We start from the raw sequence: 27,191 nt of genomic DNA on the forward strand, positions 1-27,191 counted from the left end.
TTTAAGCATTTAGGAGTTTTGTTATATTCAGATTATACTGCTGGGTCCTCTCTGAAATCATCAACTTTTTTCTTCTAGCAATTACATAAAATAATTTTAGTCTTATTTGTAAAATTTGTGTAAGTGTATTATTTTTTCTTATAATGTGTACTTTTATAACTTAATAAAACATTTTCAAACAAAATAATAATAATACTATTCATTGATTAGTTTTACTTACAGAGCACATAGAATTATATCAGAGTACAATTACCAACCAATATTAAAACAAAATCCAAAGATTCTATTTCATAAAACCTATTTGTAGATTTTTCTGGATTCTATTCCATGAGATGTTCCAGAAATAGAATCATGATTTTTTAAGTGGATGTAGTTTTCTGTCATAACTTTCCAAATTATTTGTACTCTGATTTTTGCCTTTGTTTATATATTAATTTATTTCAGATATATTTTATAGCATCATGTTCTTACATTGTTGAATTCCTTTATGATAGTTATTAAAGACATTAAAAAATATTCTGAATCTTAATTCTAAAATAACTCATTAACTATATGTAATTTATGTTACTCTTTTTACAATTAGTGGTGGTCAAACAAAAATGTTAGTATAAACCTTCACATACTCATGAACTGCATATACTAATTTGTCTGCATTCAGAAATTGAGATTTTGTTTTTCAGTAAAGTTAAAATTAATGTTATCTGTAAGAGAAACTGAACCTTAGGTAGAGATGAATGCCTGCTGTTGTTTCAAGTGGCTTTAAGTGGTTGTTAGAGTCATTGAACCATTAATTTATACCATAAGCATTCAGGGAATTTACTGTCATCTGAATTGTTAGTTGTTTGTGATCTATAGGAACGATTATGTTCGACTTTAGTCATTGGGATCTTATGCTTATTTCACACCCATGAATTTTCAGTATTATTTTATAAGAAAAATTATGTTTTGTTGAGCCATCAGGTTGTAAAGTATTTTAATTTGGGGCTATAAATACATTTTTTCTTCGGAGGATGTGTTTCTTGTGGGTGAAGTTAAATTTCACCTACAAAATTTTTTCTTTACTAAATGAAATAAGAGTTATAACTCTTGACATAGTACTCTTTTACATGGTAAAAGATTATGTTTTACTTGAACTTGTACCCACTACTACTGTATACTAGCCAGCATCTAACTTAAAAGAATATAGGGATCATGTTTAAGTTTTAAATAATGTAATTTTAGCTTAATTGGTCAAATCAGACTGAAAAATTCATTAATTTTGTTAAGAAAAAAATTCTGTTTAACACAAATGTCTGTTGTTTCTTAGACAGTTTTCGCTGTTGATTTACACTTTTAATCCAATTTAGAAAATAAAAGAAAATAATATAGTGGAGTATACACAAAAAATAAAATCAATCTATATTTAATAAAAAAAAAATTATAAATAATAATAATACAGAGTATACAAATACAATATTTTACTGTGATGATAGTTTATACTTAATTAGTTTTTTAAACATCTTCTCTGAACACATCAGAGATTATAAAAATTAGATAATGACAGAATATATAATATTTACAAGCACAAAATAATAAATATAGAATATAATTTAAATATCAATAATAATGATAATTAAAATAATAGAGCGGAACTGTTAAAAAAATATTTAAAAAAAAAAGATGAACCACTATATACTTTTTAAAAAAGAAATAAGAGAGATTTGTGTCTTATATTGGCAATTCTTATTTCTGGTAAAAATATGAAATAAATATAAAATTTACAACTCTCAGTGTTGAATAAGATACAGAAATGATCAGCTGAAAACTTTTTCTTCCTTAATTTTATTTAGTCCTTTTCATTCTTCAGTTTTTAATTACAGGGTAATCTAGTTGTAATTTATAATTAAGACTGCAAATAGTCTAAGGACCGTGGTGAATTTTGTTGTGTTACTCTGTTAAGAGATTAATTTTGTAATAATATTGATAATCAGTAATGTGGAATGAGTATAATGTTTAAATTATTTATTGATCATAATTTTCTTGTGAGTGTAATAAGTTGTGCATCAACCTTCATTGATTAGTCATCTCATTACGTGGAGTAGCTCAGTAATTAATACATTTAATATAAATTATATTTGCAACCAATAATTTTTATAAATTTTAAATGCAGAATATTTTCTGTGAAAAAGGGCTACTCTACTTACTTGCTGTATCTTATTGTTTATCTTATTATTATTGAAAAATGTTTAGTATAACACTGACTTCAAAAAGCAAATTATTATTAAACAATAAAGATATAATATGTGTCTGTTTATAATGCGCTTTCCAGCCACTATAAAGCTAATACAATTATGAAGTTGTGATATATAGGATTAATTCTGTATATTATTATTTTAATAATTTAATAAAAGTTTTCTCAGGTTAATTTCCCAGTTTTTATGCAAAACCTAGGCAGCATTTGTGAGTGTTGTATTAAGGGAAATCTTATGTTGGACTGTATTGGAGTTCTTTTCTCCCTCAGAAGTGTACTATAGTAGGCAGTGACAGATACATTCGACAGTGTACACAATAAATTTTATTTCCTGCTTCATCACTTACCAGCTATTTATAATCATTTAACGTAATCAAGCTTCAGATGTCATCAGGTTATTTTTTTGTTGGAAAAGAATTTCCTTGCTGTTGATATAATACATGGATGAATGCTTTCATACAGTGGTAAGAATTTTTATTTTATTTAATCAAAGAAAAATATTTCTCCTACTAGTAAATTTGTATAAAGTTCTTACTCGGTTTTATGCAATAAATTTTTATGTTTTAGCCAAACCTTTATCCAACAGTCGGATTGCAGACACCAGGTGAAGTTGTAGACGCAAATTTTGGACAAGCCCCTTTTGTATTTGATATAGAAGATATGATGAAAGAATTACAAGCCAGAACACGCCAAACAATACACCAATATCCAGTACCTGAAAGTCAGGGAGAATGGCAAGCCATATTGCATAAGTAAGTGTGTTTAGGAACATCCTTATGAACATTGACTAATTTTTTAGACATTTACCATGTTTTTATAGCGATTCATATCAAATTCTACCAATACCACCCACATTTCTGTTCATTCTTTTACGTTGACCCTCAACCCACAGCCCATAATCTTGCCTTGAATTAAAATACAGAAAGTGTATCTTGTGAAGTACTGTGATAGGAGAAATTATAAAAATATGTTTCCTAAGTTAAGCTTTGTAGTTTTCTTTCCCTTCTGTGGTTATTTAAGTTGTTGCATAAAACATCTGTCAAAGTCATGTAACTTTGCTAACTTTTCTAATGTAATTATTTATTTTATAATTTATTTGGTTTTATCTATAACAACTTCTAAGTGTTCAAACATCTACTAATGGGTCTTTCAAAAAGGACGCTTCTTAATCCTAAGATTAAGAAGGTAGAAGTCACGCATAGTTAAATTCTATTTCTCCCTTCATGTCAGTTGGCAACTTTGTAGTCAAGGTTAGTAGCTTGTAACAGTTGAAATGTCCTTCTTATACACTAGTGCTGTACCAGTAAAAATACGTCTGTTGTGTTGTGTCAGTTGTTTCTCAAGAAAAACTTGTATAAATTTTGTGAGAATGGAAGTATACATGATTGGAAAAGCACAGGTCGACCATCACTGTTAACAGTAGAAGTTCTGGAGGATGTGAAAGAACATTTGACTCGCTCACCCAGAAAATCGCTCAGAAAGTTATCTTCATAGGCTAGGCTTTCACTATCTACAGCTTTCAGGGCTATTAAATAATTACAATCACATTCTTATCGCATCGGTGTCGTTCAAGAGTCGAAAGAAGTAGATTATGGAAAACATTTACAGTATTGTCATCTGTAAAATTTTGGATCGTGCTTATTTCAGTTATGAGGCATGGTTTAACTTGGATGGCTAATAATAGCTGAAACTGCTGAATTTGGAGCACTGAAAATCATCACATGTTTCATGAACAACCATTACATGCAAGTAAAGTTGATGTTTGGTGTGCAATCTCCTGGCGTAATGTAATAGGGCCTTTATTTTTTGACAAATCTGTAGATGGTATGATTTATTGCAGCGTAATTGAACAGTTTATTGCTGTATTAGATTTACAAGAACGAGAATGTTGGTTCCAGCAGGATAACGTAGCGTGTCATACTTCTAATGAAATACTGGATATGTTGGGAATTTTTTGCCATCGTTTGATATCAAAAGAGTTGTGGCCTCCAAGATCCCCATATCTTACACCAGCAGACTTTTTCTTTTGGAGGTATTTAAAAAGTGTAGTTTATAAATACAATCCTTTTACATTTAATGAATTGAAAGTGAGATTTCAAAAATTATGAAAAGTGGTTGCAAATGTTGTAAAATGTGTACGAACCTGCATTGGGATCACAGGAAATCATTTTGAACATCTGTTTTAAAGTTATTAAAAGGTAATTTGAATATTATTGTGTAAGTATTTTATTAACATTAATATTTTTGTAATAAATTCACATCAACAAACAAAGAGGTTGCATCCTTTTTGAAAAACCTGTTATTTGTTTTAGAAGTGTACTTTACAAAGAGGCCAAGATTAGGGTTGTATAATCATTTTATGGCATGTATGGGCATTAATCGTGAAAAAAAATGGTATTGCACTTCTTTTTTCTCTATTAAAATTTTAACTTCACTTTAACAATATGAAACTTATTTGGAAATTTATGTAAAATTTGATTTTTGTTAAAAAAAAAAAAATCTTTTATTTTAACTATATGATATATTAGCAAGTAGTGAAATTTCATACATACATACATTCATAATTATACAATGAAGGATAACAGAATTAATAAATATGGATCTCTATTTACGTGATTGAAGTAACACTGATATTTTTTTACTAATATTTAGGGTGATGAAATTAAAAATACTTTATGTAAGAATTTTCAAATATAGTAATCGGTTTGTTAATGGCAAGGTTATAAATATCAGTGCTGAAAAGTTTATACCACTTGAGGGAGTCAGATACTGGCAAAACATCTAGTTCATTATCCTCTATCAAATATTCTTGTAATATTCTCTTTATTTCTTAATTTCAATTTGTAATTCTATTTCATCTATGTTAATTCATTTTAATGTAATGCAAAATCAGAAAAGTGTTGACAGCTGGAACTGTATCAAAGTGAGTGTGTTACCTGCCTGTTAAGATAGCATGCCTGAAGTTATAATAATTAAGTAATCTCTAGTTCTTTATTATTTAATAACTTTAAGTTACTTTAACTTCATCAATTAATTTAAAAAAAAAAAAAAATTGTATATATCACGATAAATTTAGTTATACATGAAATAATTTTAATGAAATTCCTCCATATTTTGTAATTATTATTTTCTGTACCTTATTTGCTCCTTTAAACAAATGAAATGAATTTCATTTTAAGAAAAAGGAATTTTTTTGCGCTAAATAGACATTAACAAATATTTCACATAATGTAGTGTTAATAAAATAACAGAATAATGTTCTTTAATAGTAACATATCTATTGTACCACTTTTTGACCTTAAATAAATATTTTTGTATAGGAATGTGTTCCTATCCTTTTCTGAAGAAAAGGTGTCAGATGAATCGGTGGAATTTAGAGAAGCTTAAGGAAGAGGACGTAAAGAAGATTTTTGAGGAGGAATCACAAGAGGTCTGAGTAAAAAAGATAAGGTAGAAAATGTAGAAGAAGAATGGGAGAATGTTTAAAAGGAAATTGTTAAATCAGTAGAAGCAAACTTAGGCAGAACAAAGAGAACTGGTAGAAAACGATATAAAACGATATATTGCAGCTGATGGATGAATGTAGAAAATATAAGAATGCTAGTGATGAAGAAAGTGAAAGGAACTATCGACAATTGAGAAATACTATAAACAGGAAGTGCAAACTAGTGAAAGAAGAGTGGATTAAAGAAAAGTGTTCAGAAGTGGAAAGAGAAATGAAGATTGGTAAAATAGACAGAGCATACAAGAAAGGTAAGGAAAATTTTGGGGTACATAAATTAAAATCCAATAATGTGTACAAAGATGGTACACCGATTTATAATACGAAAGGCAAAATTGATAAGTGGGTGGAATATATTGAAGAAGTGGGTGGAATATACGGAGGAAATGAATTAGAAAATGGTGTTATAGAGCAAGAAGAGGAAGTTGAGGAGGATGAAATGGGAGAAACAATACTGAGATCTGAATTTAAGAGTGCATTAAAAGATTTAAATGGCAGAAAGGCTCCTGGAATAGACGGAATACCTGTAGAATTACTGCGCAGTGCAGGTGAGGAAGCGATTGATAGATTATACAAACTGGTGTGTAATATTTATGAAAATGGGGAATTTCCATCAGACTTCAAAAAAAGTGTTATAGTTATGATACCAAAGAAAGCAGGGGCAGAAAAATGTGAAGGATACAGAACAATTAGTTTAACTAGTCATGCATTAAAAATCTTAACTAGAATTTTATACAGAAGAATTGAGAGGAGAGTGGAAGAAGTGTTAGGAGAAGACCAATTTGGTTTCAGGAAAAGTATAGGGACAAGGGAAGCAATTTTAGGCCTCAGATTAATAGTAGAAGGAAGATTAAAGAAAAACAAACCAACATACTTGGCATTTATAGACCTAGAAAAGGCTTTCGATAACGTAGACTGGAATAAAATGTTCAGCATTTAAAAAAAATTAGGGTTCAAATACAGAGATAGAAGCACAATTGCTAACATGTACAGGAACCAAACAGCAACAATAACAATTGAAGAACATAAGAAAGAAGCCCTAATAAGAAAGGGAGTCTGACAAGGATGTTCCCTATCTCCGTTACTTTTTAATCTTTACACGGAACTAGCAGTTAATGATGTTAAAGAACAATTTAGATTCGGAGTAACAGTACAAGGTGAAAAGATAAAGATGCTATGATTTGCTGATGATATAGTAATTCTAGCCGGGAGTAAAAAGGATTTAGAAGAAACAATGAACGGCATAGATGAAGTCCTACGCAAGAACTATCGCATGAAAATAAACAAGAACAAAACAAAAGTAATGAAATGTAGTAGAAATAACAAAGATGGACCGCTGAATGTGAAAATAGGAGGAGAAAAGATTATGGAGGTAGAAGAATTTTGTTATTTGGGAAGTAAAATTACTAAAGATGGACGAAGCAGGAGCGATATAAAATGCCGAATAGCACAAGCTAAACAAGCCTTCAGTAAGAAATATAATTTGTTTACATCAAAAATTAATTTAAACGTCAGGAAAAGATTTTTGAAAGTATATGTTTGGAGCGTAGCTTTATATGGAAGTGAAACTTGGACGATCGGAGTATCGGAGAAGAAAAGAGTAGATGCTTTTGAAATGTGGTGCTATAGGAGAATGTTAAAAATCAAATGGGTGGATAAAATGACAAATGAAGAGGTGTTGCGGCAAATAGATGAAGAAAGAAGCATTTGGAAAAATATAGCTGAAAGAAGAGACAGACTTATAGGCCACCTATTTAGGCATCCTGGATTAGTCGCTTTAATATTGGAGGGACAAGTACAAGGAAAAAATTGTGTAGCAGGCCACTTTTGGAATATGTAAAACAAATTGTTTGGGATGTAGGGTGTTGAAGGTATTCTGAAATGAAACAACTAGCACTAGATAGGGAATCTTGGAGAGCTGCATCAAACTAGTCAAATGACTGAAGACAAAAAAAAGGAATGTGTTCTCTATTGGTACGTTGACTATGCCTTGTAATGGAAATCAGATTAAAACATTAATGTGTGCACAGATATACTGGTTTTAAATTTTTTTCTGTACCACTTTCAGTTTCATTTATTCTGCAGTCATGTTTTTGCTTCATGCAGCTTCATACAGACAAAGCATCAGGTAAAAAATTTGTTTCGTATTGAAAGCCTGTTCACCATTGAAATTTTTACTTTAATTTCCTTGTAGCAGTAAAATTTTCACTGATCTTACCACCCAGTTATTTGAAACGACTTGCCTATTCTGTAACTCTTGCTGTCTTATTGTATTCTTGTTTTTAAGAGTATATTTTTAGTTTTCTTTGTGTTTATTCTTATTCCATCTTCCTCCTCATACTTCTTGTCTCAGTTCTATAGTATTTCATTAGCTTTATTTTCTTCGCTAGTACCTTGTTTCATTAGTGAAATAGAAACATTTAATTCTTATTCCAATAACCATTCCATATCTTATATTCAAACAGTTATTGGCAATTCTCCCAAAATAGATACTGAACAGGGTAGATGACAAACAACATCCCTCTTTTACTCTTCTACCTGATCCATATTATATTTTAGTCATTTCATTCCTAATTTATACAGTAATTTTTTTCTGATTCAGATAATGATTCTTTGAGTTCTTTCTTTCCACTCCAATTTACCCCTCGTGTAATAAACTGTCAAAACTTTTTTCTTTTTTTTTTTGAAATTAGGTTCAATTCTCTAAGCAGTAGTTAAGACTATAAGTATATTAGGTTAAGGCTAATTCAATACAGTGAGAGTGTGATTAACAGGTTAATATCTTCTGCTTCAAAAGAAATCACAATTTATGTTGTTTCCTTTTCTCTTTATAATAGAATTTATCACAGAAAAAAAATCATCAGTCCATTCTTCCTTGTACAGCTCAGTTATAATTCTGCAATCTTCTTTATTATTCATTTAAGCATTTAATAACTCAACAGGTAGGTCATTGGTTCTACAGGCCTTACTCTCTTTATACCTCGAACATTTTGATGAAAGGCCGAGACAGTACCACCCAGTCACAGAGATCAACATTTCTCTTTTCTTGTTCAAATTTTCTGTCTCTCGATTTGATTCATGCAACTATTCCATTTATTATTTTCATCTTTCTTATACTTCTGGAGATTAACTTCTTAAGGGTGTGCCACCTTTCTTTTCTATCTCAAGTACCTAATTCTGTGACTTAAAAATTCTACTTCATTGCTTTTCTGTATGTTAGATAAAATTTACTATAGCTTTTTTAGTTATTTGATTTTCTCACATTTTCCTCATCTACTTATCTTGCTTTTTCTGATTCCCTTAATTCATTATTAACTTTTCTGTACTTCCTTCTTGTCTTCCATTTTCTGTTTCATTTCTTTGGCTCTTCATACCAACTCTTTTGGACTTAATGATGCCTAATGGTTAGTTTTGCAATTTCTTTTAGTTGTTTATCCTTAACTACTTATTATTTGTATTACCTTTTCTATTAAGTCCTAAATTCTTTATAATTTTTTATTGTAACTAATATTTTCTCTTTTTTTCCATAGCCTGCTCCTGGACAGGCTTTTGCTTTTTTCAAGCAATTTCTTAATGTTAAAAAAAACAAACCTTTTTTACTATTTTGTTTGTCATATTTTAATATTATTATAATAATAATAAATTTCTTCCTGAATGTTGTAATCTCCATAGTGTTATTTAGTTTATTTTATTACAGAATGGTATCTACATATTTAGTTCATCATGGTTATTGTGCCACAGCAGAAGCATTTGCTCATGGAACAGGTCAAGTTTTTGATGAAGAAATTACATCAATAAAAAATAGGCAACGTGAGTGTTCTTTTACAGATTTTATTATTTCTCTGAATAAAACTTAGGAAAGTAAATCATATTATTTTATGTATTTTAAACATTGTGGTTTTTGATTGTCAATGAGCCTAGTTAAACAAAGTATCAAAAACTATAGTTTTTAGCATTTAATACATTTACAACACACAACCAGCATTCTTTTATATATTGGTGTTGGGAATGGTATTTCACCTAATCCTGAAAAAATCATGAAAATCAGTACAAACGTAAACAAAGACATCAGATGCAGTAAAAATAACCAAAATTATCTTTGGCATATGGGTGGCTGGCTTAAGACCCTCCCCCCCCCCCACAATTTGATGGGGAACAAGTTTTTAAATCCAATGAGATGCTAATAGAAAAAACTGCAATGAAAAAGACCCACTGTATTTCCTTCTAAGACATTTCAAAATTATTAATATTTTTTTGGAGTGAGGGTGCAATTTAGCAAAAACATTTTTACACAAAATATTTTTTTTTTTATAATTGTTCACAAAATTAAAAAAAATATATATAATGAAAATCATCCCTTGTACTTCCTTCTACAATTCCTCAAAATTAAAACTATTTTTAGTGGTGGGTGTGAAATTTAGTAAAAATTTTTTTACAAAAGTTGGTTTACTTTATTAATATTCACAAAATTATAAAAAAAAAATATAACCTTAATTATCCAAAATCTGAAGACGGTTTCGTTTTCCCCCTTTATCCTCCACCTCCTGACCTTTTGAATTGAAAATTTAATGGCATCAATGCCCCTCCTATAGAAATATTATAGCCAAGTTTGTTGAAAAAATTGATCAAGTAGTTCTGAAAACTTACAAGTACCAGCAAACTTACATATGTATGCACATTTTGTCACGGAAATTTCGATGCCATTTTTTGGTTTTCTGGGGGTCCTTTGAGTTCAATTCATCAAGATTCGATGAAAACTGGATATGCCCAATTTTGCCTATGCCATTTTTCAGTTTTCTGTGGTCCTTAGGGGTCAGTTCATCAAGATTCAGTGAAAACCATATATTCCCAATTTTGACCGATCACCATACTTTCCCTTCTATATAGCTGTAACTTTACTTTAGCTGCTATATAGATGGGAAAGTAAAGATGCTTTAGCTAAAATTTATGGATTCTTTGTTCTCTTTTCAACTTAAGAAAACTTATCCTTGAGAAAAATTAAAGAAATTTTCATAACATTGTTTTTATTAAAAAAAAATGTATAAAACCAATATGTTAGTTTTACTGTGTTGATGAACGGGGAAAACTTCAAAAATTCAGTTACATAAATTAAGTAGTAAAAGATTACAGATAATTATAATAGCAGAAGTAAAATGCCTATATATTTATAAGGATATTTTTTATGGTGTATTTTGTCAAATTTCATACTAATCTATATGGTTAATCTTTGCTAATTCATAGTCCTTAGGATGTATAGAATGTACAAAATAGACTTTAATAATGAAGAAAAAACCATAAAGAAACCTTATCTCTGGTAAAACTTTGTTTTCCTTTATATTAAAATTGCTATTTTTAAATATATTTTATATCTTTGAATAATTTGTTTATCAACTTTTTATTGATATAAATGTATGATAATAAATAATTTATTTTGTGAATACCACATAACTTCCTTCCCTTTCTGGCTAATTTCTGTTTGTGTGTATTACAAGTTTTATAAATTTCAGTTATGATTATTTTTAATTGCAGGTATCCTAAAGCTTGTTTTAGCAGGCAGGATGGGTGAAGCTATAGAAACAACAGGTAAATTATATCCCGGCTTATTGGAACGGAATCAAAACCTACTGTTCTTACTCAAATGCAGGCAGTTTGTAGAAATGGTAAATGGATCAGATTCAGAGGTGTGCCCCCCTCGATGCCCTCGTGGTGGAGGGGGACACGGCCTTTTCTCTCCTTGTGCCACTCCTCCAAGACCTTACAGTCCTCCACATACTTCAGTTATTCAGTCAACTAAAAGCTTTAATGGAAATAATAATAGTAATAGGTAATGTATTTATAATATTTCATATTATATTTTATTTTAATTTCCCTAGTTCATTAGATATTTTGTTTACTTCCAGTTTTATTTTCAATTGTTAGTTCATAACATACATACATGAAAGTATGATTAAATAATCAGTGTAGGTTTTTTCCTTTGAAAGTGAGTCTTTATAGCTCTAATTTTGTTTACAGTTTTATAATGTTTTTATTATTTTGTGATTGTGTCCAAGGATATTATAAAAGGTTTTTTATACTATAACCATAGTCAAATGATAATTTTTATGCTATATTTAAATTGTGCAAAACTAACTGGTTAATACAGTCAAATAGGTTTGTAGGTCTGTATTGTCTTAGGAGTGTATAAATTGATTTGTTTAGGTGTTCTGCATTTAAAAATATGAAATTGGCCAAAAATACCCTTTATGATGATGCTTTTTTGTCTTATATCTTATTAATTTTGATGCAGAGATGTAGCCATGAAGTTTTTTTATGCTGAAAAATTCAGCAATGAAATGTTAATATGTGACAAGCTTTCTTTTAAAAGGTGATTTGCTATTTTATAAAGAAACAAAATTTGTGTTACTAGAATATAATCTGGTTAAATGTTGTGATGATAATAAATAATTTGAGTTATTTGTTTAAAATTGTTGATTATTACCTTAATGTAAGAAAACAAAAAGTGGCTTACATAGAAAGCTTTTATGCCTTTCTTCTGAATAACATTACTTTAGATATGTTTGTATATGTAGCTTAAAAGCTCACTAATTGAAGATTTTTGTTCATTTATTGCAATACACAAGAAAAAAATATATTTGTATTGAAATTGGCATTGATAAAGTATTAATTAATTAATAATTACTTTTCAATACATTAGAAGAAGTAATAATAGCATTAATAGTAATAACTCACTCAGCTTAAGACTAATAAAAAATGATTAAATGTTTACAACTTATTAATCAGAGATCATTTAAGATTATGCTGACATCAAAAATCAAACTTTTTGCAGTTTTCTCTTACTTGCCTCAAGAGATGTTAAATCATAAAGGATGTGAATAACTGTGAATTTCGCTGTTTGTTTCTTTGAAAATCTAGAACAATACAACTCTGATGATGATGATGAAATGGGTACAATATTGTAAAATTTATAAGTAAAAAATCGGTTCATTCTGCTATAAAAATGATGCTCACAGCCTTTTAAATGGTACATATTTATTAAATATCTAGAAAATTAAGAAGTGCTCTTAGTTTTTCATTCATTCATTCATCTTGCTACATGCACTTTTTGTTCAACCCCTGTAGTAAGTCTATTGGTGGAAAGTGGTGAGCAATCCATTTTGAATAGATGGAATCAAATGGTTTGCACTTAATGTAGCTTGTATTAAAGCACAACAAAAGCATCCAATTTTTCATATGGTGTTCTATACTCAACATCTGATTCAATACCAAGAACAGCTGAGATCTACTGCTCCACTGGATATCAGAGCTCATCACATTTTCTCAGTTCTAAATATACAATTACCTCCAGTCCTTACTGTTGTTCCAAGTTGTTATCTCCCTAGGCAGCCTTCTCTTGTTAATTACTGCTTTGATCTTTGTCAGTATAAAGTTCTTTTTGTACTAAGAACACAAAAAAAGAGCATTAATCTAGTTATTGTACAAAACAAATTTTGTAATATTATAAATAGCATCATTTCTGAAGTTACAGTTTGTACGGATGGCTCTAGAAATGTTAATTTGGTTGGTTGTGGTTTTGTTGTTGGCAACAGAACATACATGTTTGGCCTTCCCAGCTTCACCAGTATTTTAGTTTCAGAACTGTATGACGTTAATAAGGCCTTACATAAGCCCAAAATTTTGGCATGTTCTTGTTTACTCAGATTCCATAAGTGCCTTACAGGTAATTAGCGACGTATACTCCAGACACCCTGTTTGTGAGATTCAGTGTGTTATTTTGCAAATGACTTGACATAATACGTAATAATAGTTTCTACTGGATCCCCAGCCATATAGGAATTTCAGGCAATGAGCATGAAGACAGTGCGACAAAGTAGTATTGTGTTGCTTCTAACAACCTTGTCTGTTCCCTGATGAGGTTAGTTCATAATGAGTGGCAAAGAGAATGACTATGAACAATCAACTTAAGCCTAGTTAAGAACACTGTATTACTGTGGAGCTCCTCATGCAGAAATAACCATCAAGAGGAGGTTATCTGCCACTTGCGAATAGGGCACACTAGGCTTACTCATGGATGGAAATGCACTAGTTTTGCTTGCTACAACTGCAGACTGACAATTCACCACCACATCCTTGTGGATTGTGTCTGTTATGCGGCATTGTGTCGCAAATTTAAACTTGGGACTAATGTACGAACTACTCTAGGCGATAATGAAATGTTTTTATCTTGTGTTTTATGGTTTCTTAGGGCCGTCCATTTATACAATATCTAAATTACTATAGTGTTTTCATCTATTCATGCCAATTGCTGTATAGCAATTGGAAATTTTATTATTTTAGTTATTTAAAAACTTTAAATAGGAAAACTTTATAGGTTCTCGTATAATGTTTATTATTTTTTTTTTAAGATGAAAATCTATAATTTTTGCATTAATCTTCATTATGATCAAGTGCATGCCTACACTAATGTGATATGTCTGTTTTTTATAGCAACTACTAATGTTGAAGAATATCATGCCATTATTCCAATTAGTTCAGTGCTTTCATAAGTAGAGTTTTCCCTCAACATATTATTTCATGAAATGAAACATTTGAGTCATAAGGTAAAACTTAAAAGTATTAAAATTGATGCAAAGATGTGTATTAGCTAACTCAAATCAAACAATAACAAACCTGAATGAATAGAAACTAGCATTAGGAGTGGTTATAATAGGCCCTGCTATTTAATTGATATTTTATTCATAATTTTTTTTATTAATGTAGATTATATTCATGTATGTTTAACTGCAGACTTGACTAGAAAGCTGGTATTGATCTTATTCAGTTTCACTCATCACATTATAAGATCAAAAATAATCATAGAATTGTGTTGCATATATCTTGAGAGAATGTAAACTAAGAAAATTCTTTATTAATTATTGTTTAATATTTTTGAATGTTCATAATGAAAGTGCATTTGTGGATGAATAAATACAGAATTTTTCACTAATATTTTTAAAAATAAAAGCAGTGCTAGTAATAGTGTTAAAATATTTTTTTGCTTTAATTTTTATCTTAGAAATAGGCCTTTGGAAAGTGTTGAAGAAATGAACCTTAGTAATTCAAATTCAAACAATATAAATGGTGCAGGTGATTATGATCAACTACCTAGAAAAATTAAAACTGACTCTGAAAGTTCAGATGTAGAAATGGAGTCACAGAATTCAGAAGATAAAAATACACAACATACTAATGGTTATCACAATGGAACTTCACATGAAGATGTAGAAGATATGGGTAATTAATTTTCCAGTATTTTTATTTTTTAATTTTGTAGATGTATAAATTCTGTATCATATCTAAATGTATTTTTTCATTATTGGGATTAAATGGATTATGTTTCCTGCTTAAAGATAGTGTTTATTCGTTAAAGCAGTTACATTTTACAATTTGTTAAACATGTACTTGTATTTTCTAAATCTTTTCTGTTTATTTAATAATATGTCATAAACAGTTTTGAGTGTAAGAATTTTGAATGTGTTGATCTAAAACTATTCCTACATTTCTCTTCAGCTACTTTATTTTTAATATTGCAGTCAATTAGAGTTCCTGCTAACTGCCATGTGCATGGATAATAAAAAAAAGTACAGGTGCACCTTAATTGTTATGTAAATTTTTACTAATATGTATATTCATGGTGCTGAAATAAGTTTTAAGTATTAACCTTTTCCCATCACAATGATCCGCGGTTGATTAGCGCTCCGTGAAAATATGTTGGTATCTGATTGCCTCCTTTCATATTCTTATGCTACCCTCTTGTGAAAAAATTTCAAAAAATTACAGTATATTAAAGAGATTTAACAGATTTTGACAAAAAAAACAGTTACGATTGGATATTTTTTATGCTTGTAACAAAAAAAAAAATTGAAACAGTACAAAAATTATGATAATTTAATTGCAGATTTTTTTTTGGCATTTCTACCGCGTTTTTTATTAGCGAAATTTTTTTTTTTGCTTTGTGTTTATGAAACATAGTTTGCTGATTTTAAAAATAATACTTTCAAACAAATCTGTTGAAAATTGGGCAAAATATGATGAAAAACCAGTGTCATAAATCACAGATTAGTAACATATGTTAGTATAAGTGAAAGAGATTCAGAAAACTACGTTTTATAAAAATTCCCACTACTCAAAAGGCTATTCAGATCGACAAAAAACAATTTTTACTGTATAGTGTTATTCATTACGAATCGTTATGTGTTACATGTTTGCCGATATCATTTGTCAGAAAAGGTATTTATAGACCTCAAGTAAAAGTGATGACATATTTATGACCACAAATACCTTCTTTTTTTTGTATGCCTTGTATCATAATTTATTATGTCTTTCAATACATTGATATGTTGCTAGTAAGATAAGCTATTTTTGTAAATAATAAATAAATTCATAACCCTCATAGGAATTATAATACACAAGTTACACACACACACACACACACACACACACACACACACACACACACACACACACACACACACACACACACACACACACACACACACACACACACACACACACACACATACACACACACACACACACACACACACACACACACACAGACAGAGAGAGAGAGAGAGAGAGAGAGAGAGAGAGAGAGAGAGAGAGAGAGAGAGAGAGAGAGAGAGAGAGAGAGAGAGAGAGAGAGAGAGAGAGAGAGAAGCACATTTCTGAGAAAAAAATGGTCATATTCTTTCTAGGCTAAATAAAACATTTTACATTGTATAAACATCGTTCAAATTGTATAATAAAACTGATTCCTTTGTGAATACAAAACAAAATAACCGACTTAGATGCCATATAAAATGATTTTGTAACAGCGTTTTAAAACTGACACCATACATAGCCAGTTTAGTGGCTACATGAACTAAAAAGGTTAAAAGACTTTTTTAATTTTTTATTTTTAGGAGTCAAGTATTAAAAGACTTGGTTAATTTTTTTATTTTTAGAGGTCAACATAGTTAAAACATAAAAACTGATAACTTTCATCACCAGTTGTTTAACTCAAGTTTAAAAATGTTTTTTTATTCCTGACTGTGATAAATAATATTTGTTCTTGATGTTACAATCACAACTGTTCTAGAAGCTATCTTATCACTGATTTTTTTTTAATAAATGCATTCAAATCGGCAGTTGTATTTTCTTTGGATAAAAGTATTTAGAATTATAATTTACAATTTGCGTTCTGTTAATTCAAAAATTTTCTGTGTGCTAAATAAGTCTTAGTAGTTTCTTTGCCTTCAAAGGAATCAAATATTCAATTTCCAACTTGATCTGTTCTGGGAATTTGTTCATATAATGTCTTGCTTCGATGACCTGTCAACCAACAACAATCTGTAAAGGATGTGGGCTCTTATATTATAAAACTGTGTTTTCACATATTAGTAAAGCTACAATAAATTACAAAAACATTACTTGCTAAATTACGTATTTAATTATTGCTCTAAAAAATTACAATAATAAAAATCACATTAGCAGCACTTATTGTGGTTGTGTTAGTGATCTGCAATTACAACTGGAGAAAAAAATTTGTTTATAAGTTGTTGCCAAATGGCTTCGATGGCATGTGGTACCTTCGAACCTTACGGTAGCCTTGAAAAGGGCTGTTTTAGGTTTTTGAGTAGTGGCTCTGAAAAGACCAGTTGTGTGTTTTTCAAGGTAGCCCTGAGAAGGGCTGCTGGGTCCAGAAGCTGGTATCTGGTGATGTTGGCTTGACTGCAGTTGGGAAGTTGTGGCTCGTCCAATGGAATCAGGCTGAGCTTCTCCTCAACAGCAGTTAGATCCTTGCTACAGTGTGGCCCCTAGAGCCCTGCAGTGTTGGGTCAGCATCAGTTGTCTTCTGGGGCCGAGGCATTCTCCCATGTTGGACTGACTTCTGCTGATCGACTGTCTAGCTAGGGTGCTTGGAGCCTCGGAATCCGGGGGAGGGGGAGGTAGCATCCACCGGGAGGTCTCACATTGGGCTGGCCAGAGAACTTCTTTCTTCTTCTTACATTGGGCCAGCTAGGGAATTTCTTACTTCTATCTTCTTTTGGTGGTCCATGACAGAATAAGCTCTCACTATGCCGTTTGATTCTTATATAGTTGCCTGCAAGTGGTGGGAACATTGCATGGTCATTGGCTTAATGGGAGAGGGCTTTTGCAGGCACATAGGTATACTGTACTCCCACAGCTAGTGTCACGCTCATCAATGTGAAGCACAATATGTATACAGCAACAAAGTATAATTATACGATTAAAATGATTGAAGTTCATCTTCCCAAAGAATGACATTACAAGTGGGATATATGAATGCATCAAATAAATTAAATTTTGAAAATATAAACAACATATCATTATCAACAACATAGATATATCAGTTAAAAGGTTATTAAAAACACAAGCTTGGCTGCAATACCGATTATGACATACTTGAAATTGACAAGATAACTTCATTGTTAATAAGTCTATCTTTATATATGATGTTAATTCAAAGAACACATGCCTACTTCTGAACAACTTTGTTATGAGATAATTCTGTTTATTCATTATTTTCAGTATGAATTTTAATTCCAGTCCATTTACAGAAGTGTTTTAGCCAAGAGTCTCAGATTGCCTAGTCATGTACATTATCAACAATGCAGTATTGACATTATCAAGCATTACTCTTGAAAAATCCATACTTTTCTCACTATAAATCTACACTTCATTAATATAATTTCATCAAAGTTATGAGAATCATAAAATTTACCACTGATACTGAAAGTTGGCACTATGGTGTAAAAATATAAAGTATTTTCCAGCACTCATAATTTTAAAGTCTGATCAGGCAGCAATTCTATTCAGTACTGAATTTGAAAAGTAGCCTCTCTTTAAATATCATTAAATGAATATTAAAAGTAACTGTCTCTCTTTAAATATCATTAAATTTCTAATGTTTTTTAATTTTTGATTACATATTATAGATGTTGACCCACCACAAGGTAGGAGACAACTGTGTGGTGGTAGTAAACCAGCTGTTGAAAGGATGTTAGAATTTGGAAGAGAGCTTTATAATATGAGTGTACATTTAAGGCAAGAACAAGGAAAGGATGAAAATAACAAAAAAATGCTTCAGGTATGTATCTTAATGAATATTCTTTTTTGTATGCTCCTTAATGTAAGTATGTGTATGTGTTTTGTTATTAGTAAAATACAATTTGCTTCTTTTACTGCATGATATTACCATTTAGTATCCTAATAAACAATTGTAAAAAAATGAAAATCAAATTATTTACTTAAAAAAGTCTACAAATTGTTTGGTTTGATTAAACATAGAGAAGAGTGTACAAAACAAAATAAACAATTGTTTTTTTCATGTTTAGACTGTTTTATATAATGGCTTAAATATAAAAATAATCAACTGACGTCTGTAACTGATTAGTCACTTTGAAACATCATTTATTTTATCATTATTATCATTTTTGTTTTAAAAAGATCAATAACTGTGACTTTCAAAATAAATTCTTTGTCCTTTACATGAGGTTCATGATATGTTTAACAGCCATTAGTCTAAGTTGGAGGCACCCAGGTGCTCGGTTCATCCAAGCAGTTCTAACTTTACATAATACTGTGATCACCTGAAAAAATGTTATTATAATTCTCTGTAGTATCAGGCTTGCACAGTTACACAATAAATAGAAATATGTCACAGAATTAAAATTGTTGTACACGAGAAGTAAAAGTTTACGATATTCAAATTTTTCATTATTGGTGGTTAAGGTCATAAGAACTACTGAGTAGTGAAAATAAAACATGTTAATCCACACTTGGATTCTTTATTTTCATATTTCTCCTTAGAGAAGTGTAAGAATATGTAGAATACTGATAAGATAAGGTTCTGCTGTCTTGAAATTAGAAACCCCATATTTTTTATTTTCATACTTACATTTTCCTGTTTGCAATTTTTTCTTTATTTCCATGAACAATTTTCTAATAGTTTTACTGTATTTTGTTCCTAATAGCTCCAAAAACCAGTTAATTAAAAGGAAATTGTGAAAATTACCAGTAGCTTATAAAATAAGAAAATTTGCAATCATATACATGAATGGAAGACAAAGAGGCGGCCATTTATTATTGACAATATTTCATGTATGATGATTAACAAATTAAATTTATGAAATTATCATTGTCAAATGTCTTGCTGACGATAAGTATAGGAGGAATAAGTCGTTTTAAATGTTTACAAGTTGTATTTTCATTTTTCATTCACAACTTTTGTCTAATATAGTTGCCACACAGAAAATGCATTTAAAGTACTGTTGCCAACTGTAGTCAATGTAACTGTTAATATTTGATTGGCTGATTTTGAATTATTTACTACGTGCTTAGTTTGTAGATTCTGCAATCTATTGTTACATTATTGAATTTATACATTCTAAATGTCTTGTTTTTATCACACAGGTAATGTCATCATATCACACAGGTAATGTTGGTTGTTTTCTAGAATGTGCTTTCACTGGCAATCAAGGAATGAAGTTTCTGTTACAACTTTTTATTATTGATCCTTGTAAATTAACTAGTTAATTTTTTTTTATTGGAGGTGATTTTATGAAAGCATTTTTTACTATACCAAACTTTTATGCTGAACATTATTTATATCTTTTCAAGTTTTATGAAGATTTTCTTGTTTTAATGAATACTTACTTATTAACTGTGATGAAATTCCTATTTAAACATGTTATTACACAAATTATTGTATGTTTTATGAACTGTGCAAAATAAATAGATCAGAAATTTTACCATACAGAATTAAAGAAATCTTTAAGGGGTTAAACTTAACCCCTTATATTCATGACTGAACATGGAGCAGATAGAAATTTAACACATTAGATATTTATAATCGAAATGGAAGAAATCATTTAAAAATTGACATAAATTAAAAAAAATTACTTATTCTGCATCAGTATTAAATACTGTTGATAAAAGAGGTGGATTCATAATTTGGTTGTTTTGGTAAATTTGTAATTTGTAAAATAGAATGTAAGCCATAATAATAACAGAATACATTACTCCAGTACTGGACAGCACAAGTACAAATATATTGACCATATTATTTAAACTCTGGCAATGGAAAAATATTACAATCTCAGAAACATGACAAACTATTAGAAATATTAAGTTTTAATGTTATAAAAATAGAATTTAATATGAACTAAAGATGTGGGAACTGCAAAAACTAGTTATTGAAAATTGATTAGGTAAGATTAACTTATCTAATTACTGTGTTTTGTGGTTTGTATTTTATATAATATTAAATTTTATTAGGATAGTGGTCAGAATATTAGTGAATTATTTGAATACTCAAAAAGTATATATAAATTCATGATGGCTATTTTTTTAAGTAAGGTCTGCTTTTTAATACAAACAAAACTATCGCTGACTACCAAGAAACTTCTTCGGGTAGCAGAACTGGTGGTAATTGTTTGACACAAGGTCTGGGCTGTACAGTGGGTGGTCATTAGCTACCATCTAAAAGAGCTGATTAACTGTAGAATTTGAGCAGCAGAATGAGGTTACGAAGCAACAAAACAAACTCTAGATGACAGTAGGCAGGCCACATTGCTTATTCTGTGTGGCATGCTGAAGCTTTGTCAAGGTCTCGCAATACGCAGCTGAGTTTATTGTTGTCGCTTTGGGCGTAAAATCATGTAATAGAACACCATGTTTATCCCAAAGTACACTTGCCATAATCTTGCCCGTTGACATTGTCTGTTTGGCTTTCACTTTATAGGTGTGTGTTGCTATTCCATTGACTACCACTTTGCTGCTGGAGTGATGTGAGAAACCCATGTCTCATCCCCTTTGACAATGTGGTTCAAAAGTTCATCTCCTTCTTCAGTGTATCAGGTCAAAAATGTTAAAAAACACTAGTCATTCTCCTTTTTTGGTGTTCTTCAGAAAGGAGCCAGGGAACTCAATCGCGAGCACAGTTTGAACTGCAAGATTTCAGAAACGATTTTGTGTAACACTGACTTTGAAACTTGTGGGAATAACAGTGATAAAGTGGAAATCCTGAATTGCCAGTCTTGATGAATTTTTGCAACAACTTTGCACTTGCAATCAACCTGATTGCACTTAATCATGGACATTGTTCCCACCCGTCCTTGAACAGTCTTATGCACTTTGCTGACATTTCTTGTGGTCAAAAATCTAATCGTACACAATTGACAGGCTGTTCAATTATTTTAAACATTTCAACTTAACAATATAAACCATATAAAGTGACATTACGACTGTAAATGGTGTCTGCATTTGTACAAGGCATGCCGGGAGCCAGGGCACATGTGCATTTCAAAGCCATGCAAAATTTACTTAGCTATAGTCAACCAGTTGGACCTTACTTAAAAAATAGCCTGTGTGTGTGTGTGTGCACAAGGTGTGTTCAAAAAGTAACGAGAATTTTGAAATTTCACAGGTTGTATTAGTCCGATTCTCAGGATTCTTTCGTTGTATTGGTCAACCTGTCTAAAAAGTAACTGTACATTTTTAGCCTTATTGGATGTTTAGTTGTTGTCAGTTGTCAAAAGGATAATACATGTTTTGGTACAATCAACGATTTTTCATTTGTATAAATAATGTATCTGGGAATTTGCATTAAATTTACTATAAGAATGGAATAAAGTGTAGCAATGTTTTTAAAATATTAAAATACTACTTCTGGTTAGTCTGTCATGAGTAAAGCAAGGGTTTACGACTTGTATCAGCGTTTCCAAGAAGGTCGTGAAGACGTTGAAGATGCCAAGCGCCCCGGACGCCCCAGCACATCAACCAATGAAAACATGGAAAGACTGAAAGAAATGATTATGAATGATCGCTGAATCATAATCAGAGAAGTCGCTGATGATGTTGGGATGTCAATTGGATACCATGAAATTTTTTAGATGTTTGGGTATGAAGCATGTGACAGCAAAATTTGCTCCAAAATTGTTGACTTTCAAACAAAAAACAGTGATGAACAGAAGTTGCTCAGTGGTTGCTAAATGAAGTCAACAACGATGCAGAACTACTGAAACATGTCATAATAGGTGATGAAATATAGGTTTACGGATATGATGTTGAAAATAAGGCACAATCGTCCCAGTGGAGGCATTCTGGATCACCAAAACTGAAAAATGCTCAACAAGTACAGTCAAATGTGAAGGGTATGCTCACCGTGTTCTTAGAATTTAGTGGCATAGTGCATCATGAGTTCTGGCCACGAGATCAAATGATCAATAAGGAGTATTACCTAAATGTTCAATGTCATTTTCATGAAGCAATCTGAAAAACACTCGGATTTGTGGCGAAACAATTCATGGCTGTTGCACTACGATAAATGTACCTGCTCACACCTCATTGCTTGTTTGTCAGTTTTTACCCAAAAACAACACTGTAATGTAGCCTCAGCTGCCATATTTGCCAGACATGGCCCCATGTGACTTTTTTCTAATCCCAAAAATAAAGAGAACCGTAAAAGGGCCATTTTTTTATAAGAATAGATGAGATTAAAAGCGAATAACTGAAAGAGCTAAACACTAATCCAAAGATCGAGTTCCAGAAGTCTTTTAGGGATTGGAAAAAGCGCTGGCATAAGTGTATAATATCTAATGGGAAGTATTTTGAAAGGAAGTATTTTTCTACATTAATGTAGAAAAATAAATAAATTTCTTTCCAAAAAACAAAAATTCTCATATTTTGAACACACCTTGTGTATGTATAATATACACATCTTCCTACATTTTTTTTATTTATTTATTTTTTTATTCTAATAGGATTTTATAGTCAATCAAAATTTTTATTCTACGTTTATTTTGGTTTTAATTTTACTAATAGTAATAAGCTTCAATCAGATAACAGTAAACTTTTTGATTCATATTTCATTCAGTATATTTTTGGTTCAAAAGTAGATATTTTATTCTTTCACTTTATTTTACTAAACAAATCTTTCTGTTATTGCTAATAATTAAATATGTTTTCATTTTAATCCTAAGTCATTTGATCATTAATTTATACTGATCAAATTTAATTGTATTAATGAATTTTGTAGTGTGTGAAAAATGCCATGCCTGACCTGGAGTCATACTCATAACTTCTGGATGAAAGATAGAGTTGCTATCACTCCACCATGAGATTGGCTAAAGACCAGTTGTTTAAAATATAATATTACAATTCTCGAGCTACATTACATTACCCGAGCTAAAATACTAACATTATAATTTTTGCATGTAGTTGTTTGGTAGTGTTGTGCTCTTATCTGATACCTTTTATTGCAGTTAATTTAGTTACCATTAACAAGATTTTTAACTGCAGTTGTTAATTTTTATAAGTTATATGAACCGATAGAATTATTGTTTAATTTTTTATCTTTTTCTTTACAGGATGCCTTCAGTTTGCTGGCATATTCGAATCCATGGAGTAGTCCTGTAGGATGGCAGCTGGATCCTGTACAGCGGGAAACAGTTTGTGCAGCTCTTAATTCTGCTATTTTAGGTAATGTATAAAAATATTTTTAATATTTGTGAAGCCTGTCCTAAAAGGTTCTCTATGAGAAATTCCAAATGACTTGTTCTTCTCTTAACTAATTAATTTTAATACCCATAGTAAAAATTATGCCATTTTTCAGCTGTTAATAAAAAAACAGAGCAAGATGGTTATTTTGAAGTAAAGGAACATATAAAATTGATAAATTATGAAATAATTTGTGTAAATGACTTGATTGATTGGCTAATATCTACACACTTATCTATTCCATGTGTACTGCACTGAAAATTATTCCCAGATGCTTTATTTTCCAATTTGTTAATTATTATCAGAATGTATTAGTAATAATAATTCAGTGTGCAAAGTATAACAGCAAAATGCAAAGGATGATTGCTGCAGTTTCAGTAATTTTAAAAAGTTTGTATGCATTGCGTTACTAGTGTATTCTGTAGCTGCCCACCTCTTCTAAAAGCTTTGTTATCTGTCATTATTCTGAATATTCCACTCAACACAAAAACCTCCAGATATGCTGGAACCATTTTCCTAAGTGCCTCAGGAATAGATAACTTCCTTTTTTTAAAACTTATTAAACTTTCCATCCCTTTACAACACTTCTAAAAGTTTGGTGATGCTTAAACATCTGTTCTAGAAGCTTCTTTTCACTGTAAATTGCTTGCAGTGCTTGGGCCTCTAATAGTATTGGTCATGGAGTCAGTCTAAATGAATCACTTAGCAGACATCTTGATACTTTTTACTTTATTACTTGCTGGAAATTTGCCTGATTTATTTTTATTTTTAGGTATTATATATAAATTAAGAAAATAATAAACTTTAAAACGAACCGTGAATCCAGTTTTGTGACTTCTCACGGTTGAAGTTTGTAGCTTCAAAGAAATTATCTTTCATTTATATATTAGTAATAAAAGAAACTGAATGTCAAAAAATATATAAATAAACTGAAATCTGAAGACAGTCTTAAATTTTTAATTTTCAACAGCTGTTACTTTTTTAAATATTTTTTATTTATTTTTTTTTAATGAAACCTTATGCTAAAATTTTGTTATAGTAGAAAGTATAATAATTTTAGTATTTCATTGTACTCTCAGGCTAATTATAAGGTATGATTCAAAAGTAAGGGCTGATGGGTTACAAATAACAATTTGCAATACTGATTGGTTGATACATGTACAGTAGGTGTAACAACCAATCTGTTCGGCCGCCTCATCCATCAGTTCATTGTTGTTAGCCTTTTAAATACAGTGTGTTAAGGTGAGTGTGGTAATAACAAATCCCACCAGTTGTGAAGTTTGATCAGTGGTTACATTTTTTTCTAAACAAAAAATGTCAAGTGCTGCTGAAATTCATTGTCAATTGTGTGAAACATATGGGCAGACGTACCACAACGAGTGAAGGAAAGATTAGACACTGGTGTCATGAGTTTAAGGAAGGCCGCTCAAATGTTCACAATGAACAGAAAAATGACAAGCCTAGTGTCCGGACTGACATTCTCATTGAACATGTGAATGCAAAAGGGAGAGAAAATCGTTGCTTTACAATTAGCAGTCTTTCTTTAGAATTTCAAAGACAACATTGTTGAGAATTGTGACTGACACAAACTGTGTGCACGATGGGTGCTGAAAATGTTGACAAGTGCTCACAAAGATCACCTAATGACATCTGCACATGATTTTCTAGACCATTTTAGCCATGAGGGAGACAAATTTTTTTCCCATATCATCACTGGTGATGAAACGTGGATTTCATATGTCAATGAGACAAAACAACAATCCATGCAATAGTGTCATTCTGGTTTACTAAAACTGAAAAATTCAAACAAGCCCAGTCTTAAAGGAAATCATGGCAACGTATTCTGGTACCAAAAGGTGTGCTTTTGATTGATTTCATGGAACGTGGAATATCTATCACATCACAGATCTATTTTAAAACACTTTCAAAACTGACAACGAGGAACCCTGAGATCAGGACTTTTTCTTCACGATGAAGAACAATGCTTACCCACACATGACTGCATGCACAACAGGAACAACTCAAAAATTCAGATGGGAGATTTTTTTATCATCCCCTAGTCCTGATCTAGTCTCTTCGTACACCTCAAAAATTGGCTTTCATTTCAATGATTCAAGGAAAACAAAGAAAGAGTTGAAGAAGCTTGTTTCCCAATATAAAAGTGTTTGGAACTAAATGTTTTTTATGTGGAAAAATTAGTAAAATGTGGAAAAATTAGCAAAAAAGTAATTATGTATGAGGCTCAGCTGATAAATTTTGCACACTATCGTGCTTTCTTTCTTTCTTTTTCCTGTTTAGCCTCCGGTAACTACCGTTTAGATAATTCTTCAGAAGATGAATGAGGATGATATGTATGAGTGTAAATGAAGTGTAGTCTTGTACATTCTCAGTTTGACCGTTCCTGAGATGTGTGGTTAATTGAAACCCAACCACCAAAGAACACCAGTATCCACGATCTAGTATTCAAATCCATGTAAAAATATCTGGCTTTACTAGGACTTGAACACTGTAACTCTCGACTTCCAAAAAATTGACTTCCAAAAATCAAATCATCAGCTGATTTGGGAAGACGCATTAACCACTAGACCAACCCGGTGGGTTGCACACTAGCGTGCTACACTGAGACAAAAGGTACTATCGAGTTAGGCGTCACATGGTAGCTAAAATCCCCCTCTACAAACCTGGAATAGTGCTTGAAATCTGTTTACCGGTTTGTTTTCAGTAGCAGTTAAAATGGAGTTGAGTACAGCCAATATGTCAACATGGTTAAAACAGCATGCAGTGACTGAATTTTTAACAGCAGAAAATGTGAATCCTACAAATATTTTTCCTCGTTCAAAAGTAATTTACAGTAGTGCAACTGTTGATAGGAGTACTGTGAATAGGTGGGAATTGAAATTTTGCAAATGTGAAGCTGGT

General features: G+C 30.8%; 1 protein-coding gene across 5 annotated transcripts in view; it reads left to right on the forward strand.

Moving 5' to 3' along the window:
* The window catches only part of RanBPM (Ran-binding protein M), a 131,301-nt gene that overhangs the window by 63,535 nt on the left and 40,575 nt on the right, over positions 1–27,191 (forward strand). For all 5 annotated transcript variants that reach the window (XR_012755702.1, XR_012755704.1, XR_012755703.1 and 2 more), the window contains exons 4-9: positions 2,798–2,982; positions 9,430–9,542; positions 11,262–11,556; positions 14,785–15,002; positions 18,710–18,861; positions 24,143–24,254. Coding sequence is in view for 2 of the 5 variants with exons in the window: in XM_075359994.1 (XP_075216109.1) it covers positions 2,798–2,982; positions 9,430–9,542; positions 11,262–11,556; positions 14,785–15,002; positions 18,710–18,861; positions 24,143–24,254 (1,075 nt within the window). In the remaining 3 variants the exon portion in view is untranslated. The remainder of the gene's footprint in view (positions 1–2,797; positions 2,983–9,429; positions 9,543–11,261; positions 11,557–14,784; positions 15,003–18,709; positions 18,862–24,142; positions 24,255–27,191) is intronic.

This window comes from Lycorma delicatula, chromosome 3 (assembly GCF_047948215.1).
Source record: "Lycorma delicatula isolate Av1 chromosome 3, ASM4794821v1, whole genome shotgun sequence".
In the NCBI taxonomy this organism is placed as follows: Eukaryota; Metazoa; Arthropoda; class Insecta; order Hemiptera; family Fulgoridae; genus Lycorma; species Lycorma delicatula.